The sequence below is a fragment of the Chlamydomonas reinhardtii genome, chromosome 11, assembly GCF_000002595.2.
Source record: "Chlamydomonas reinhardtii strain CC-503 cw92 mt+ chromosome 11, whole genome shotgun sequence".
Classification (NCBI taxonomy): Eukaryota; Viridiplantae; Chlorophyta; class Chlorophyceae; order Chlamydomonadales; family Chlamydomonadaceae; genus Chlamydomonas; species Chlamydomonas reinhardtii.
The window spans coordinates 3,338,380-3,354,452 of NC_057014.1; the positions used below are offsets into that span (position 1 = coordinate 3,338,380).

Sequence of the window (16,073 nt, forward strand, 5' to 3'; positions counted from 1 at the left end):
GATCGGTTCGGTGGCACCGTCGTCGTTTGGTTCAGTTTGGTTCAGTCCCTTGGTCGGGGTCTTGGGGACAGGTGAACATCCATGCGCGTCAGGTATGGAATTATCTCAAGAGGAGCGATGTTGAAAGCCAAGGGTAACGTGAGGCGCAAAGGTAGACCTGAAAGGTCGCAGGCCCAATGATCCGGCACGAACCCGAGATGGGGGCCCGCCCTGTGACCGGTGAGACCGGGTTAAACATGTTTGTGTGCTCCATAAGGCTTGCGAACACTTGCATGACACCATGATACGTTCCTGAGCAAGAAGGGCAGCCCGCGCAGCTGTGACGCTCCTCCATCTTTGTCAAAGCGGCGAGCCTGTTTCTGGCCGCATGCCATAGTGTTTAATTTGAACACTGAGATATCGTTATGCCATTAAATACAAGATTGTAACTGAGCTCGGACACTGGCTCCAGCGAACGCGTCTCGCGAAATGCTCTACTGGCCTGGCGCCATCTGTACGCAACTGCAGAACTAGAGTTTTTGCGTGATATCAGGCTCAGAACTCTATTCTAAGAGGTGACAACAAGCGTAGAAGAAGGTCACGCTCAGGACCGCTGCGCTGCAGAACACCCTCAACATGTCGGAACGGAGCCACACCGGTGTGAACCCTAACCCCGGCACCGCCCCGGCACCCCAGGACCTTCCACCGCCGCCCGCCGGGCAGCTGACCACGCAGCTTCACGGCTTGGCTCTAGATCTCCAGCTGCAATCACAGTCGCAACTGCCGCCTCCCTCACAGCAGCCTGGGGAAGGGGACGCGCCGTCCCCCATGGACAACATCCCCACGTCAGGTGCCCAACACCCCGGTCCCGGGCCCAGCTCAGGCGCAGCTTCCCCCACCTCCACTCACGCCGCCCGCTGCCCCTCTAGGGTATGGATCCCAGACATTGTTGACCGGATCGCAGCTTTCCTGCCGCCCAACGAGATCCCGGCGTCTGTCCGACTGGTCAACCGCGCAACAGCCAGTCAATTCGGGCGAGATCGGCGCCACGTCACCCTTGTGGCGACCGAGCCAGTGCCCCCGCACGCCTTCAAGCGGCAGTGGGGGCACCCGGGGGGCGGGGCGGCGGTGCGGGCATTGAGCCGGGGCAGCCGGCATTTGCTGGTCACGGCCACGGCACGCACCGGCGTGTTGGAGAACCTGCAGGTAGAGCCAGGAGTCGGCTGTAGGCACCGAGAGGGGCGGGAGCTGTCTGTGGGAAGGTTCTGTAGATGCAGTGGCATGGGGGTTTGGGGCTCATGCCCTAGCCACGGGGTGGGTAAGGCTTACACACACACACACGCACGCACGTACACACACACACACACGCACACGCACACGCACGCACACACACACACACACACACACACACACACACACGGGGCCGCCTGCCATAATTGCACAATCACGTAGCGTACATGCGCGCGTGCAACGCCACACGAACACTCACGCGCAGGCCTTCACAAACAGACCTTCACGCCCGCGCCGGCATCATCGTGTTGCCGCGCCCCGCACAGGCGCTGCTGGCCTGGGAGCAGTACTTCCCGGCCACCTGCGCGCTGATGGCGGACGCGGCGGCGGGCGGCCACGTGGGCGTGTGCGAGTGGCTGCGGAGGGAGGCGGGCTGCCCGCTGCCCAGCCACTGCCTGCCGGACGTGGTGTGGAGGTGAGGGGCGGGGGAGGTGGGGGTTGTAATTACCAGCCCAAACTAAACCAAACCCAACTAAGACGAGCGGGAGGGAGAGGTGGGGGCGGGGGAGGGGAGGGCGGGGACAAGGGCTCGGGGGGATCTGCCCGTGCGGCTACATGCAGCATGCTCCGAAGCAGCCATGAAGAAATTGTGGACGAGGGCGACGGTGTGGCGGCGTTGCGGAGGAGAGGTCAGGGGTCGGAGGTGTTTACCTTACCAAACCGCTTCAGCTTCTCCGGCTGCCCGCCTTGACTGCCCCCTACCTGACTACCCTCTGGCTGCCCCCCGTACTTGACTACCCTTTGACTGCCCCCGGCCCCGACTGCCCCCGGCTCCGACTGCCCCCCCCCCCCCCACACACACACACACACACCTGACTGCCCCCGACTGCCCCGGCTGCAGGGGCGATGAGGCCATGGCCATGTGGCTCATCCGCGCCGGCTGCCCCTACCTGGACGACGACCTGCGCGGCGGCGGCGGCGGCGGCGGCGGCGGCGGAGGCCTGGGCGAGTACGACTATGATGATGATGATGAATACGACGACAGTGACCTGTGGGTGATGTGGGTGATTGGTGGTGTGGGGTGGGGTGTCGTGGGTGGCGGAGGGGCCTGGGACGGGGTAGGGCAGACGAGGCAGTGCGAAACACCTGGTCTGGTGGTCTTTTGGTGCCTCAACGTGTCAATACCTCGCGTGCAGCAGAGTGTGCAGCCCTGTGTTCCGTGTGTGTGTGACACACCCGCAGGGGCGGCGGCGAGAACTTCACGCTGCCCGCGCAGGCGGCCCGCGGCGGCCACCGGGGGCTCATGGAGAGGCTGTGGTGAGAGAGGCGCGTGGGGGCTGTGGGGCTGTGCGTGTGTGGGAGCGGCGGTGGCTGCTGGCAGGGGATGGGTCGGGAGTTGCCCTTCACCGCGCCCCTGCTGCTGATGGGTCTGTTGGTGAGGCGCCTCCTCAGTGACCTGCGGACTGTATGTGGGTACAGTCACTGCAGTAGGTGGGGGAGGCTAATGGTGGAAGGAGAGGGGACGGCTGGGGAGGGAAAGAGGGGAGGGGAAGAAGGGGGAAAGTGGGAGTGGGGATGAAGCGGTGGTCCATGCACAACCAGGCGCGTGCGCCCCGTGCTCCTCAGTCATCACCACCCCGCAGCCTTAACACATTTCCTCCGCCACCGCCTCACACACCGCCACACACACCGCCCTGCACACCGCCGCACACACCGCCACACACACCGCCTTGCACACCGCCGCACACACCGCCACACACACCGCCTTGCACACCGCCGCACACACCGCTTCACACACCGCCACACACACCGCAGCCAGCTGCAGCCGGCGTCCGCCATCGACGGCGGGGAGCTGGTGCGCGCGGCGGCGGAGGGCCTGCCGTTGGCGGCGCTGCAGGAGCTGCACACCCAGTGGATTGAGCGGCGGCGGAGGCGCCTGGAACCCTTCGAGGTGGGCGCGAGAAACCGCGTGACACGCTGCGAGATGGTGTGGGGATGGAGTGGCGCGAGGGAAGAAAACACGCAGGACACGCAGGGCATGCTATGCGTGTGTTGGCCGGGTCAAGTGGACTCTAATATGGTCGTCTTTGAGTACCGTTGTGGCCTTGTGCGCTTGGTTGCAAAGCCGTTCCTGTTGCGCCCTCGTGTACCGGTATTCGCCCAGACGCGCATCGACGCAAGCTAAGCGCGGCAGACGGTGCACTCACCACCTCTACCTGTTCCCCTAGGTCCTGTTTCCCTCCCAGGCTCCCACCTGTTTCCCTCTCACAGATTCCATGACACCTGCCTCCCACCCCCGCACAGGTCCGGCTGCTGGTGTCCGCCGCCGCGCTCAGCCCCACGCCCGACTGGGCTGACAAGCTGCGCTGGCTGCTGCACACAAAGAGCTACGAACGGTTCGGGGACACTGCTCAGGTGAGCAGGGCAGCGACGGCTTGCAGCCCGCCGCGAGCGGTATGTCTGACACGTGATGACGAGTCAGTCAGGCGTACGGCAATGGGCAGTCCACCAGAGCTTTTCAGCAACCACTTGCTGAGGCGCCCAGATGCGAAGGCACGCGCCGGCGGAGCACCGACAAAACGCTGCACTCCCTGCACGAACGCATTCCGGGTGTCCCTGTTGCTGCGTGTGTTGGCCATGCAATATCATGGGGTATGTGACACAGGATCCACGCGACCTGGAATCACCACGATCACCCGCTCCCGGCGGCTTCATCGCACCGCACCTGTTCTGCCAGCGCGTGGAGGACGTGGGCGCGCGGATCCGGGAGCTGAGCGCCTGGCCTGGATCCACATCCTCTGGATCCGCCGGCATCGGGACCCACTCTGGATCCGAATCCGGGTTTGGATTCGGTCTGACCGGGGACCATCTGATTCTGGCGGCTGAGCGCGGCGACGCTGACCTGATGCGGGTGAGGGACCGAGCGAGCGAGGGAAGCGAAAGGGCCGGGCGTGTATAGCGGGATTGGGCGCGCAGTGATGCGAAAGGGAACAATTTTATAGTTCCCACGCCGCGCTGATGTGAGAGGCACAGCTCACATGTGCCGCTGCTGCGCACCTTGAAACGTGCGCCTCCGCACAATTATTATTCATACCAATTTGTTCTCCCAGGGTTTACGAAGTGGGGCGGCCGCGCAAATCGTACACAGTACGGCAGCCGAAAGGCGGCTGCTTGACTACCTGCTGCTGTCCGTTTGCATGGCCCTCGCTCCCTCGCAGTATGTGCTGGCGCTGTTTGGGCCGGAGTCCCGCCGCCGCGCCCGCACCTCCCACTCCGCCGTGCGCGCCTCCCGCGCCGCCGCTCGCAGCGGCCACCTGGCCTGTCTCCAGGTGCTGCTGGCGGCCGGTTGCCTCCACGGCAGCACGGACCAGGCTGTAGCAGCTGCAGCCACAGCCGAGGCCGAAGCCAAGGCTGCTACTGCTGAAGCGCTGAGGCGCGGCGGCGGCAATGGTGGCAGTGGCAGCGGCAGCGGTAGCGGCGGGCCCATGGATGGCGCACATGATGTTCTGGCGGCCGCCGCCTCCAGCGGCCGACTGGAGGTGTTGGAGTGGGTGGCGGCGGCGCAGGGCGTGGAGGAGGACGAAGTTGCTCCGCCGGCGACGTCCACGGCAGCGGGTGGGCTGGCGGCAGCGCAGGTGGCGGCGGCAGCAGCCCCAGCAGCCGAGGCGGCAGCGGCAGCGGGTGAGCGGCCGCAGCGCAGGCGCCGGTCGTATCTGCTACTGGCGGATGTGGCGGAGGAGGCGGTGGCGGGTAGCGGGCGGCACGGCGCCGCGACTGGCGAGGCGCGGGCGATGCTGACGTGGCTAAGGTCGCGCGGCTGCGCCTGGGGCCCCGCCGTCATGTCCCGCGCCATCAGCTGCGGGGACCGCGAACTGGTGGGTGTAGGGGGTGGGGGTAGTGGTTGCATTGCGTGTATTGGGTAGTGGGTGGGAGGGTAAAATCGGTGGCTGGGTGCTGACTTGGTTGATGGGGGCTTGATCCATGTGTGCCTGGAGCGGTGCGCGCTCGCTCAGCTCCTGAGCTGCGTCGGCAGGTCCCGCTTGTAACCGACCCCCTTGCTCCCCTGTGCTCCCCACCACCACTGCTGATGACTGGTGCCGCCTCATCGACCAGTGCGAGTGGCTGGCGGCTGCGGGCTGCCCGCTGGACGGCGGCGCCGTCACCGCGGCGGCGAGCCTGCTGACCGGCGCCGTGGAGGTGGGTGGGTGGGTGGGTGGGTGGGTGGGGGAGGGAGGCGGGGCGGGGCGGCACGGGTGAGGGGGGTGGCACACGAGGTGCCAGTGGGAGGCGAAGAGACGGTGTGTGAGTGTGTGCGTGCGTGCGTGTGTGTGTGTGTGTGTGTGTATGTGTGTGTGCGTGCGTGTGTATGTGTGACTGTGTGTGACTGTGTTTGTCTGACTGTGTGTGTATTGGTGTTGGTGTGGGGGTTGACACATTTTCCAGGAACGGAGAGATGGAAAGGCTCCTCCTCCACGCCCCCTCGCCCCAACCGCCCGCCCCAACCCCTGCTGCACTCGATCTGCAGGTCGCCGCCTGGGCGCAGCGCCGCGGCGCACCCCTGTCCGCCGCCGTGTTCCGGGAGGTGGCGGCGGCGCAGAACGAGGCGCTGCTGACGTGGCTGGCGGCCGCGGGCTGCCCCATGCCGGTGCGTGCGTGCGGGGGTGGGGTCACGGGTTGGGGTGGATGGGTGTACTTTGGAGGGTGCATGGCTGTGATGGCAGCTGCAGCGGCTTGGGGCGGCATGGCAGTCGTTTGCAAGCACAGGAAGGAAGGGTACACGCAGCATGTGTGTGCATGCGTGCAGCCGCTCCCTGTCACGTGTCGCTGCCACCCAGGAACCCTGCGGGCCCGCTCAACTGCTCTCCGCCACACACTCGCTCGCGCTCCCACAGGCTGACGGCTCGCCCTACCAGCGCGCCGCCATGGACGGACACTGGCCCACCCTGCGCTGCCTGCGGTGCGTGCGCGTGTATGTTCCATCCACGTGCGTCCCCACCAGCCGCGCATCCGCCCGCACTCAAGTTTGTACGCACGCACGCCTGCTTCACCGCCTGCATGCCTGCCTGCCTGCCTGCCCCGTCTGACTGCTTGCCCGCCTGCATTCCTGCCCGCCGCCTCACTTGGCTGCCTGCTACTGCCTGCTACTGCCTGCCTGCTCACCTGCCTGCCTGCTACTGCCGGCCTGCTACTGCTGCCTGCCTGCTCACCTGCCTGCCTGCTACTGCCTGCCTGCTACTGCTGCCTGCCTGCTACTCGCTGCGTGCTACTGCTGCCTGCCTGCCCGCCCGCCGCCCTGCTTCACCTGCCTGCCTGCTACTCGCTGCTACTGCTGCTGCTGCTGCTGCCCGTCAGGCGCCTGGGCTGCTCCTTCGGCACCTTCGAGCACGGGCTGTTTGCGGCCGCGCTCATGGACCCCTCGGTGGGAGCACGCGTGGTTGCGGGGTTGCTGGTGATGGTGATGGTGCTGGCGGGCAGGGAGGGTGTGTGTGTTCATTGCCGTACTACGCCCCTAACCAGCCGCTCTCCTAACCAGCAGCCGCCCACCTGCCGTACATGCCACGTGCCCGTGTGCCCTTACAGGACTACCTGGCCGAGCAGGACGCCGAGGCCGACAACGACTTCTTCCCCCAGTACGACACCGAGCGCGGCCCGGCGGGCGCCCGCCTTGCCGTACTCAAATGGCTGGCGGAGGAGGGCTGTCCGCTGCTGCCCGCCGCCATGCCGCGCCCGGCGTTGCGCCGCGAGTCCGCTGCCGATGCCGCAGCAGAAACTTCTGCGGATGCCAAGAGCAGTGGTGTGGGGCCGGCGGCGGTTGAGCAGGTGGAGGCAGAGGAGCGGGCGGCGGAGGCAGAGGTTGCGGCGGAGGCGGAGGCGGCGGTGGACCAGGCGATGGCGGTGCTGCTACGGCGCGCCGAGTACCGGCGGCCCTGGGCGCCCGACATCCACACCTGGCTGGTCAAACACCTGGCACAACTGAGGCTGCAGCAGCAGCAGCAGCAGCAGCAGCAGCAGCAGCAGCAGCAGCAGCTGAAGGCATAGGCAGGCACACGAGCCCTAGGCTGTAGCGGTTGGCGCACTCGGGGAATGGCCGGGGCTTCAGGAACCCGACTTTCGCTTCAGGGCTGCTTCAGGGCTGCTTCAGGGCTGCTTCAGGTGTAGTGAACCGTCACCTTCAGGCTTCAGGTTTGGCACTGGCAACAGGCCGGAAGCATGACATTTGCACAGCCTACTGCAGCTGCCTGTTGCATTGTGTCTTTGCATTTTGTGCTGTCACAGGTGTTGGCAAGAAACAAGAGAATGTGCGCGACATTCACCGTACATCAACCGCTAGTCCCACTATGTTCTTTGTGATGAAACTTTGTAACAAATGAGTACATGAATGCTGCTCTCGGGCACGTTTCTTGCTGTCGGGCCCAGCCTCGCACAAGATGCCGCGCTTCAGGAACATTGCTTCAGGTCAGGGGTCTGTTTGCAATCAAACAACATCAATATTGCTACATTCTATGTACAATGACATGCTTATACTTTGTCTGGTGCCAACGTCGGGAAAATGATACATTGATTGATCAAGGGCTGACGGCGTGCACTAATGGTGCACCCCCCCGCCACCGGCGCGAGGCTGCTGCATCCTAAACGCAGCACCGGCGACATGGGAAGGCACCAGACACTCGGGCAAGGATGGCATGCATGCCATGCGTGAGAATTAGGGGGCGCAGGCGGCCTGACACAACACCAGTGGCCCCACGTCTGGGCGTCACCCTTTTTGGCATGGGGCATGCCAAAAAGGGTGACGGCACCTACACCAGGCATTGCCACCACCAGCGTGGGCCTGCCCGCCCCCCAACTCGTGCAATGTGGGATATAGGCTATAATCAGCTATCTATGAACGCTGGAGGGTGATGGCTTGCCTCCCCTGCATATGCACAGACCCTAAAACCCGCCGCTACTGCTGACCACCACACACAGCACACACACGCCCCCCTACACCACCGGTGCGAGGCTGTTCCATGCTTAACGCAGCGCTGGCGTCATGGGAAGGCACCAGACACTCGGACAAAGATGGCATGCATGCCATGCGTGAGAATTAGGGGGCGCAGGCGGCCTGACACGACACCAGTGGCCCCACGTCTGGGCGTCACCCTTTTTGGCATGGGGCATGCCAAAAAGGGTGACGGCACCTACACCAGGCATTGCCACCACCAGCGTGGGCCTGCCCGCCCCCCAACTCGTGCAATGTGGGATATAGGCTATAACCAGCTATCTATGAACGCTGGAGGGTGATGGCTTGCCTCCCCTGCATATGCACAGACCCTAAAACCCGCCACTACTGCTGACCACCACACACAGCACACACACGCCCCCCTACACCACCGGTGCGAGGCTGTTCCATGCTTAACGCAGCGCTGGCGTCATGGGAAGGCACCAGACACTCGGGCAAGGATGGCATGCATGCCATGCGCGGGAAACGAAGTAGGCTGCATGGGTGTTGCCCTTCCGCGTGCCTCATCGGCGTGCTGCATGGGACTCAGCAGTACCGAGCTACTGAAGACCACTTGCTGCACACTACTGTATTCTTCAACATATTTACTTCAACATGTCCCTGTAAATACATATATGCAGTCAAGCAATAATTGGGCGAGCCTTTATCATTATCCCCGACGCTCTGCCCGACGCTGCCTTGATCTGGATGGTTCTTTAATAATCAAAGCTATGTAGGAAGTTGTGATAACCAAATGTAGATATGCTCCGTGCTTGTGAACGACCTGTGGAGCTGGCTACAACTCGGTCAAAGCGGTCGTCTTCGTCGCTGACCTCAAGCCTCTTGCAAGCTAAGTATATGCCCATGTCCCTTAGTGCGTCTGAATCATTTGTTGGATGGAATTCTTCGCAAGGACTTGAGGCCTACTTGCTCGGGGGTGTTTTTGCATGCCTGGCTTGCAGTCCAAAGTCAAGATGCTCTAACATCGCTTGCGCACTGCTCACTGCTCATACAGCTGCTGACACGGCAGGCTTGCAGGTATTCAGGTTATGACGAGGACATGGGCATGTGGTGCTCGGTGCAGTGGAGGTGAGAGTGCTTGATTGACATGACAATGGGGATAACAGTTCGGTGTCTGTAGACACCTCTGATGAACACCGGTTGCGGGGCGGGTGACAGAGGGCTTCAGGGTGTCGGTGCTTCAGGCCCTTTCCTGAAGTGCTTCAACGTTTTCCTGATATGGTCTCTTCCCTGAAGCAAGCATCCTGAAGCCTTGACTAGGGTCATTTTCCTGAAGCTAGCCTGAAGCAAGCCTGAAGCAGCTAGGTTCCCAGAGTGGCGTGGGGGCTGTAGCAGCCTCATGATGGGGCGACTGTTGGCCATTGGACACCAGCAGCACTGAGTTGTGGACGAGGTCATGGGGCAGGAAGCAAGGAGCGGGGACAGGGGCAGGGGCAGCCGTAAACCTGATGAATTTGGTGGTTACAGCGCCGCCCCTGGGCGGGATAGGAGGTCGGATGCAAAGCAGCGGCATTCAGGAACAGGACGCAGCGGGGACCTACCTACTTGCGGTTGTCAAGACGGCTCGACGCGCCTGGCCATGGAGCCAACGTACTATCTAGCATCCCACAGGACACATGACCACAATTTAAAGGGACGACGATGGAGCGGTGTATATTTATACATATGTGGCGTCGAGGAAGAGATGCGGCTGTGTACCATGCATTCAGAAGGTGTGACTACTGTTGGTGCTCAGTTTTGAATTATGACAGCGCATGGGCGGCGAGTACGTATGGCCGGGCGGCCGGCCACGTATGCGCACGCATGCAGTGATGCGTGGATGCCTGTGCCAGCGTGCACTGTGTGCGTGGTGGTGGGGAGGGGGGCGTTCGTGCAGTATTGAAGGCTGGATGACTGACAGAGATAACGCTGTAAGCCTGGCCGGACCCCCTTGACAAGGCGAATGACACGAGGCAAGCGACCGATAGGGCAGCCCTCTCAGTGCACATGGCAAGAGTCACAGTGCCAGGGTGGTTTAGAACCGGCATGGGCGCGCGGGAAGCTGACGCAGCCCAAGCTCCACACTTCGGGGATAGCTGACATAGCCCAAGCCGGTAAGTCGCCGAGAAACGTGGCGTGGGATTATTTCACAGGAGATGCCGGCCGGCACTTTCTGCCTCTCCCTGTCAGGATGCCGCGCGCTCCGCCCCATCACAGACAAAACAGCGGCGGGTGCAAGTCTGGCACCGCTCCTGCTGTTGGGTGTCGGCTGGCACTCACAGCCTCAATCAAGTACGCCTTACTTCCTTGCTTGTGCGTGTGCGGGCTCTAATTTACGGGTGGGCAGTTCCACGCACGAAGTAAGGTACACGCGCGCTAGCTGTCTAGGACTGTCCCCCAACTACTCCATTGTTTGCCAGCACCATACCTACCGTCCTGACACACACAGTCGTGTGCTATCTAGGCACGTGCGGCCAGGGCATGCCAGCCTCGAAGACCAACCCCAAGCTGCCCCAAGCACGCAATAGCCTGCCGTCACTCCAAAAATGTATGTGTGATGCAGTATGGTATGAAGAAAGAAAAGTAATATGGCGGCCTAGATGGGCCGCAAATTGAAGTCATTAACGGCGCAAATCCGCGCCAAATCATGAGCGCCGAGGGTTCCTCCAATAATGCCAGCAATCGCATGCATGCTCCTCACCAGGGGTGCCCCCTGCTCCTCACTGTTGAGAGATCAACGAACCGATTTTTTGTGTTGCGACGGCCGTGCAGGCAAGTTCGTGCCTTATTCCCCCCCCCCCCCCCACACACACACATACTGGGCTGGGTGGCCAAACCCAAGTCACGTAGTTAGGCAAGAGCCTCATCAATTACTGGGACCGTCTCGGTTCCTTGCATGCAGTTCAAATGCTTCCTGTCTAACATGATGATACGTTATGCTGGTGTCGCGACCCGACACTGAAAGACATGCGCACACAACTGCACAGGGCAAGGCGGCGTCATGTTGCTCCAAACAACATACAGGAGCCTCCCGCCTATTGCTGTCCACAACTATAACTACGTACTGTGCTGCATGCCTACGAGATGAAGGCGCTCGGACAGCACTTGTTGTTGGTGGAGAAGATGTTGACCTGCGGGTGTATAGGCAAGAAGTCAAGAAAGGGACCAGCGCCGCATGCATGCAGGAGAGCAAACCTTACACAAACACCAGCCGCGAGAGGTAGGAACTCACATCCTGAGCAGAGCATGCCGCCAATGGCTGTTTGGAGCATCATGCCGCCGCCAATGTTCGGAGCATACATCATGACCGAAACTACGTTGGCAATCAAAGCCCAGCGGACACTCAGCCCCATGCATGCATCGCTTCCCTTGACAGCTAGCACGCACACGCGCACATGCGCAACTAACGCACGCACGCACCTGGCAGGAGCGCTGCAAGCAGAACACGGACGGGTCGGCGCACACGCCGCCAGGCCGCACCAGCCAACACAGCTCCGCGCCGTCGGGGCCGTCCGGCAGGTCCCTGTATGTGTCCCGGGTTCGTTGGGCCGCGCCCATGCATGTCGCAAGCAAAGAAAGGGAATACATACTGTAGGCATGCAGGGACAGATGCCCTGTATCAAGACGCCAAAGCCAAGACAACCCGCTCCCCAATCCCCGCTAGGCCCTTGTCCCAGCAGAAGACTCACGTGATCAGGCTCTCGAACTTGACAGTGAGCAGGCCGCTGGGGTAGCTGCCCCAGCTCCAATCCTTCAGGCGGCGGTTGACGGCGATGCGGCGCAGTTCGTTGCGGCAGGCGGGGTTGATGGGCACCTCGATCTTGGCAAAGTCCATGTCGCTGGTCGTGGGGAGAGGGAAGGCGGGGAGGGAGCGAGGTGGATGGCAAGGTCAGGAGCTGTGGCCCGTGTATGCGAGGATCACTCAAATTGTCCAATAGCCCCTGCCGCGACTGCACGCTCCCCAAGCCCTTAAAGAAGCCAACCCTGCCTTTCTTGCCTGACTCCCCTGTCCCCGTCCATCCATCCACCCGCGCGAACGCACCAGCAGAACGCGGCCTGGCGGCACGCCTGCCGGCCCGACACACGTGTGCACATGGCCACCGCAGGAGCTCCGAACTGGTCCAGGGACTGCCGTACGTACAGCGGCCCCACACTGTACGGCACGTCGTTTGTGCTCGCCACACATTCGTGCGTCTGAACCAGGTCGGGCCTAGAAGGTGGCGGCGGCGGCGGGCTCGGCGAGGGTGGCGGCGGCGGCGGCATGCTTGGTTGCCGTAGGCCAGGCGTGGCCTGCCGCGGCGGCGGGCCCGGTGAGGGTGGCGATGGGCTGGGTGGCAGAAGCGGGGGCGGAGGGGAGGGCGGCGGCGGGGGCGGCGGCGGCAGCGCCGGTCCGCCCTCGCACTGCTGCTTAAAACCGCCCGCCATGCAGCTAGGCGCCAGCTCGCCACTAGGACCCGTGACCACACTGCGGATGAGGTAGCCCTGGAGCTCAGGAGAGCAGGCGTCGCCGCCTGTGACCGAATGAACCCAGGCCTGCATGCCATCTGGGCCGTTAAGCCAGTCGTACAACAAAAAGCCGTCGTAGGCGGTTGCAAAGGAGCCGTACAGGACGAGCTGCTGCGGCGCGCAGGCGAACTGGGTGAAGGGCACGGTGATGTCGGAGCCAACCAGCGGCGCCTGGACCGCGAAGCCCGTGGCTATTCGGGTGGAAAGCGCAGCGCAAGAGGCGGCGTCGAAGGAGAACGCCGCGCTCCCGGAAGCATCAGCCGCTGTGGCGGTTACTGTGAGCTGTTGCAGCAGCAGTCGCTCCCGATGCCGGCTAGTGCTGGTGGCGCTGCCGACGCCGTCGGTGATGGCCTCTGCTACTGCCGGCAGACCGTCGGGAGGCTGTAGCAAGATGTGGACAAGCACCTCACAGGGAATGCGTGGCAGCGGCGGCGCGTTGACCTGGGATTGGGCGCGCGGAGACAGCGGAGGAGGTGGCGGGGCCGGCTGCCGCGGTGATGACGGAGCGGAAGGAGCAGGAGGCAAGGGCTCCGGAGGGGGTGGTGGCGGCGACGGTGAGGGCGGCGGGGGTGTCTCGGGCGGCGGAGGCGGTGGTGGTGGCGGCGGCCACGTGATGGTCGGGCTTGGCAGTGGTGGAGGCGGCGGCGGAGGCGGAGAGGGTGGCGGCGGAACCGAGAATGCGCAGGCACGGCTGCTGGTTGCCTGCAGGCACACGCCTCCACCGCCCGGCCCTGCCACGGCCTCGAAGACCATGCTATAGCCGGCCAGCTCTGCGGAACAGTCGCCGCCGCCCAGCGCTTCCAGCCAGAACTGGGACTGGTCCTCCAGCCAGGGACCCAGCGCGGCGCCGTCAGCTGCGGACTGGAAGGTGCCGCACAGCCTAAGCGAGTTGTCGGAGCACTCAGTGAGCGCGAAGGGCGCGAGCATGACCGAACCCATGTCGGCCGCTTGCTGTGAGACGTCATCAGTAATCACGGCTGCGAGGTCGGCGCAAGAAGCAGGTGTGAAGGCGAAGGGCGCGGGCGAGAGCGGCGTCTGCGGCGGCGTAAGCAAGACGAGGAGGCATGTATGGCAGGGCGGCGGCGGCGGGGCGGGAGAAGGTGCAGGGCTGGGCGGAGCGAGCGGCAGAAGGGGTGAAGGAGGTAGTGCAGGCAAGGGCAGCCGCGGTGAGGGTGCCAGGGGGCTGGGGAGCTCTGGGCTGAGCGGCGGCGGTGGAGGTGGAGGTGAGGGAGGTGGCCCCGGGCTGGAGACAGGCGAAGGCGGCACGGGGATGGCATGTGTTGGGCTGGGGACAGGCGAAGGCGGCACGGGGATGGCATGTGTTGGGCTGGGTGGGGGCAATGGCGTCGGGCTGGGCGGCTCCGGCGACGGTGGCTCTGGGCTAGGCGGCTGCGGGCTTGGGGGCTGCGGGCTCGGGGGCCCCGGGTAGGGAGGAGCACGGCTGGGAGGAGCAGGGCTGGGAGGAGCAGGGCTGGGAGAAGCAGGGCTGGGAGGAGCAGGGCTGGGAGGCAGAGGTGAAGGTGGTGCGGGGCTGGGGGGACGGGGCTGCGGCGGCCGAGGCGAAGGAGGGCGGCGGATGCTGCAGGCCTGACGAAAGGACGCGTCTAGGCAGCTGGCGGCGCCGCTGGGGTCAGTCGCCTTACTGCTAATCAGGTGGCCACTCAAAGATGCAGAAGAACATGCAGCGCCACCCGTGAGCGACTCCACCCACTCCTTCATCAGCTCCTTTAGGGGGTCTGCTACCAATGCACCGTCGTCTGCGGAAAGGAAAGCACCGCACACGCGCGCAAACGGATACTTGGCTGGCACAGACGTCGCATTATAGGAGAGTGAGCAGGCGTCCTGGGCAAACGGCGTCACAATGACTGCTCCGGTGTCGAAGGCCAGCATTTGCATGTTGTCAATGATGGTGGACGACAGGTCCAAGCACTGGGCATCGGTGAGGCTATACACAGTTGACGCCGACGCCGACACTGGCGGCTGGATGGTGGTTGTGATGCAGACCACACAGGGCGGCGGCGGCGAGGGTGGCGGCAGCGGCGGCTGGGGGCTGGGCGGCGCCGGCGAGGGTGCTGGATTTGGTGGTGTTGGAGGCAGGGGCGAAGGAGGCGGCAGCAGTGAGGGCGGCAGCGGTGAGGGCGGCAGCGGTGAAGGCGGCGGCGGTGAGAGCGGCGGCGGTGAGGGCGGCGGCGGTGAGGGCGGCAGGGGACTGCGGGGTTCCGGTCTGACTGGTAAGGAGGATGGTGGTGCAGGTGACGGGGGTGGCTGGTAGAAGCACTCCAGCTTGAAGTCGCCCACAAGGCAGCTGTTGGTGTCGTTGTTGGGTGGCTGCACCGCACTGCGGACGGCGTAGCCGGAGAGCCGGTCGGGGCATTCGCCCGTCACGCTCTTCACCCAGTCCAGCATGCCCAGCGGCCCGTTCAGCCACTCCTGCAGCATCTCGCCATCGCGGGCCGAGCCGAAGGTGCCCATCAGCTTGAGGTAGGTGGGCGTGCAGTGGTCCAGGCGGAATGGCACCTGGATGTTTGCACCAAGCAGTGCGGCTTGCTGTTTGAAGCCGTCATCGATCCTCTTGGCCAGTTTGCCGCATTCAGAGTCGTCAAAGGCAAAAGGCTCTGTGGAGTGGCCGGCAAGCAGGCGCCTGCTGCCAGCTCCAGCAGCCGCCGGGGCGGGCGGGAGCAAGTAGATGTACACGCATACGACGCATGCCTTCGGCGGCGGCTCAGGTCTGGGAGGTGAAGGGCTGGGAGGTGCAGGGATTGGCGGTGGCGGGCTTGGGGGCAGGGGCAAAGGCGGCTGGGGACTGGGGGGCGGCAAAGGCGGCTGAGGTGACGGAGGTGGTGGGCTGGGCGGCGGCGGTGCGGGGGGTGGTGGCGAAGGCGGTGGGGGACCAGGGGGCGGTGGCGAGGGCGGAGGGCTGGGTGGTGGCGGTAGCGGAGGCATGGGTGGAGGTGGAGGAGGTGGTGAGGGTGGCGGGGGCTGTGGAGGTGGAGGGCTGGGTGGAGGTGGCGATGGGGGTGGTGGTGACGGCGGGGGCGGACTGGGAGGAGGCGGGAAGGGCGGTGGAGGCGAAGGGGGCGGCGGGCTCGGAGGTGGGGGATTGGGCGGCGGAGGGCTGGGCGGCGGGGGATGCGGCGAGGGTGGCACGGGGCTGGGCGGCCAGGGTGCAGGCGGCGGCGAGGGCGGAGGGCTGGGCGGAGGAGGTGCGGGTGGGGGAGGGCTGGGTGGAGGAGGCGGGGGAGGCGGTGGTGATGGGGGCGGTGGCGACGGCGGCGGAGGCGAGGGAGGCGGAGGGCCTGGGGGCGGAGGCGATGGTGGGGCCCGAGGTGGTGGAGGGGATGGGGATGGGGGTGGAGATGGGGGCGGAGGAAGGGGAGGC

The 16,073-nt window shown here is 64.4% G+C and overlaps 2 protein-coding genes across 2 annotated transcripts in view; one reads left to right on the forward strand and one right to left on the reverse strand.

Moving 5' to 3' along the window:
* Positions 1 to 196: 196 nt before the first annotated feature.
* Positions 197 to 7,768, forward strand: CHLRE_11g480350v5 (uncharacterized protein). The gene is made up of 13 exons (XM_043067719.1): positions 197 to 1,185; positions 1,536 to 1,684; positions 2,111 to 2,260; positions 2,452 to 2,526; positions 3,025 to 3,160; positions 3,514 to 3,624; positions 3,875 to 4,120; positions 4,428 to 5,084; positions 5,323 to 5,406; positions 5,735 to 5,854; positions 6,102 to 6,166; positions 6,562 to 6,628; positions 6,790 to 7,768. The coding sequence occupies exons 1-13, from the start codon at positions 616 to 618 to the stop codon at positions 7,246 to 7,248; spliced, it is 2,889 nt and encodes a 962-aa protein (XP_042919724.1). The 5' UTR covers positions 197 to 615; the 3' UTR covers positions 7,249 to 7,768.
* Positions 7,769 to 10,160: 2,392 nt separating this feature from the next.
* The window catches only part of CHLRE_11g480400v5 (uncharacterized protein), a 12,076-nt gene continuing 6,163 nt past the window's right edge, over positions 10,161 to 16,073 (reverse strand). Inside the window, exons 7-13 of the mRNA XM_043067720.1 lie at positions 14,952 to 15,309; positions 14,333 to 14,744; positions 13,397 to 13,729; positions 12,231 to 13,135; positions 11,878 to 12,027; positions 11,609 to 11,711; positions 10,161 to 11,319 (exon numbers count right to left, since the gene is read on the reverse strand). Of these exons, the coding sequence (XP_042919725.1) occupies positions 11,266 to 11,319; positions 11,609 to 11,711; positions 11,878 to 12,027; positions 12,231 to 13,135; positions 13,397 to 13,729; positions 14,333 to 14,744; positions 14,952 to 15,309 (2,315 nt within the window). The 3' untranslated portion in view covers positions 10,161 to 11,265. The remainder of the gene's footprint in view (positions 11,320 to 11,608; positions 11,712 to 11,877; positions 12,028 to 12,230; positions 13,136 to 13,396; positions 13,730 to 14,332; positions 14,745 to 14,951; positions 15,310 to 16,073) is intronic.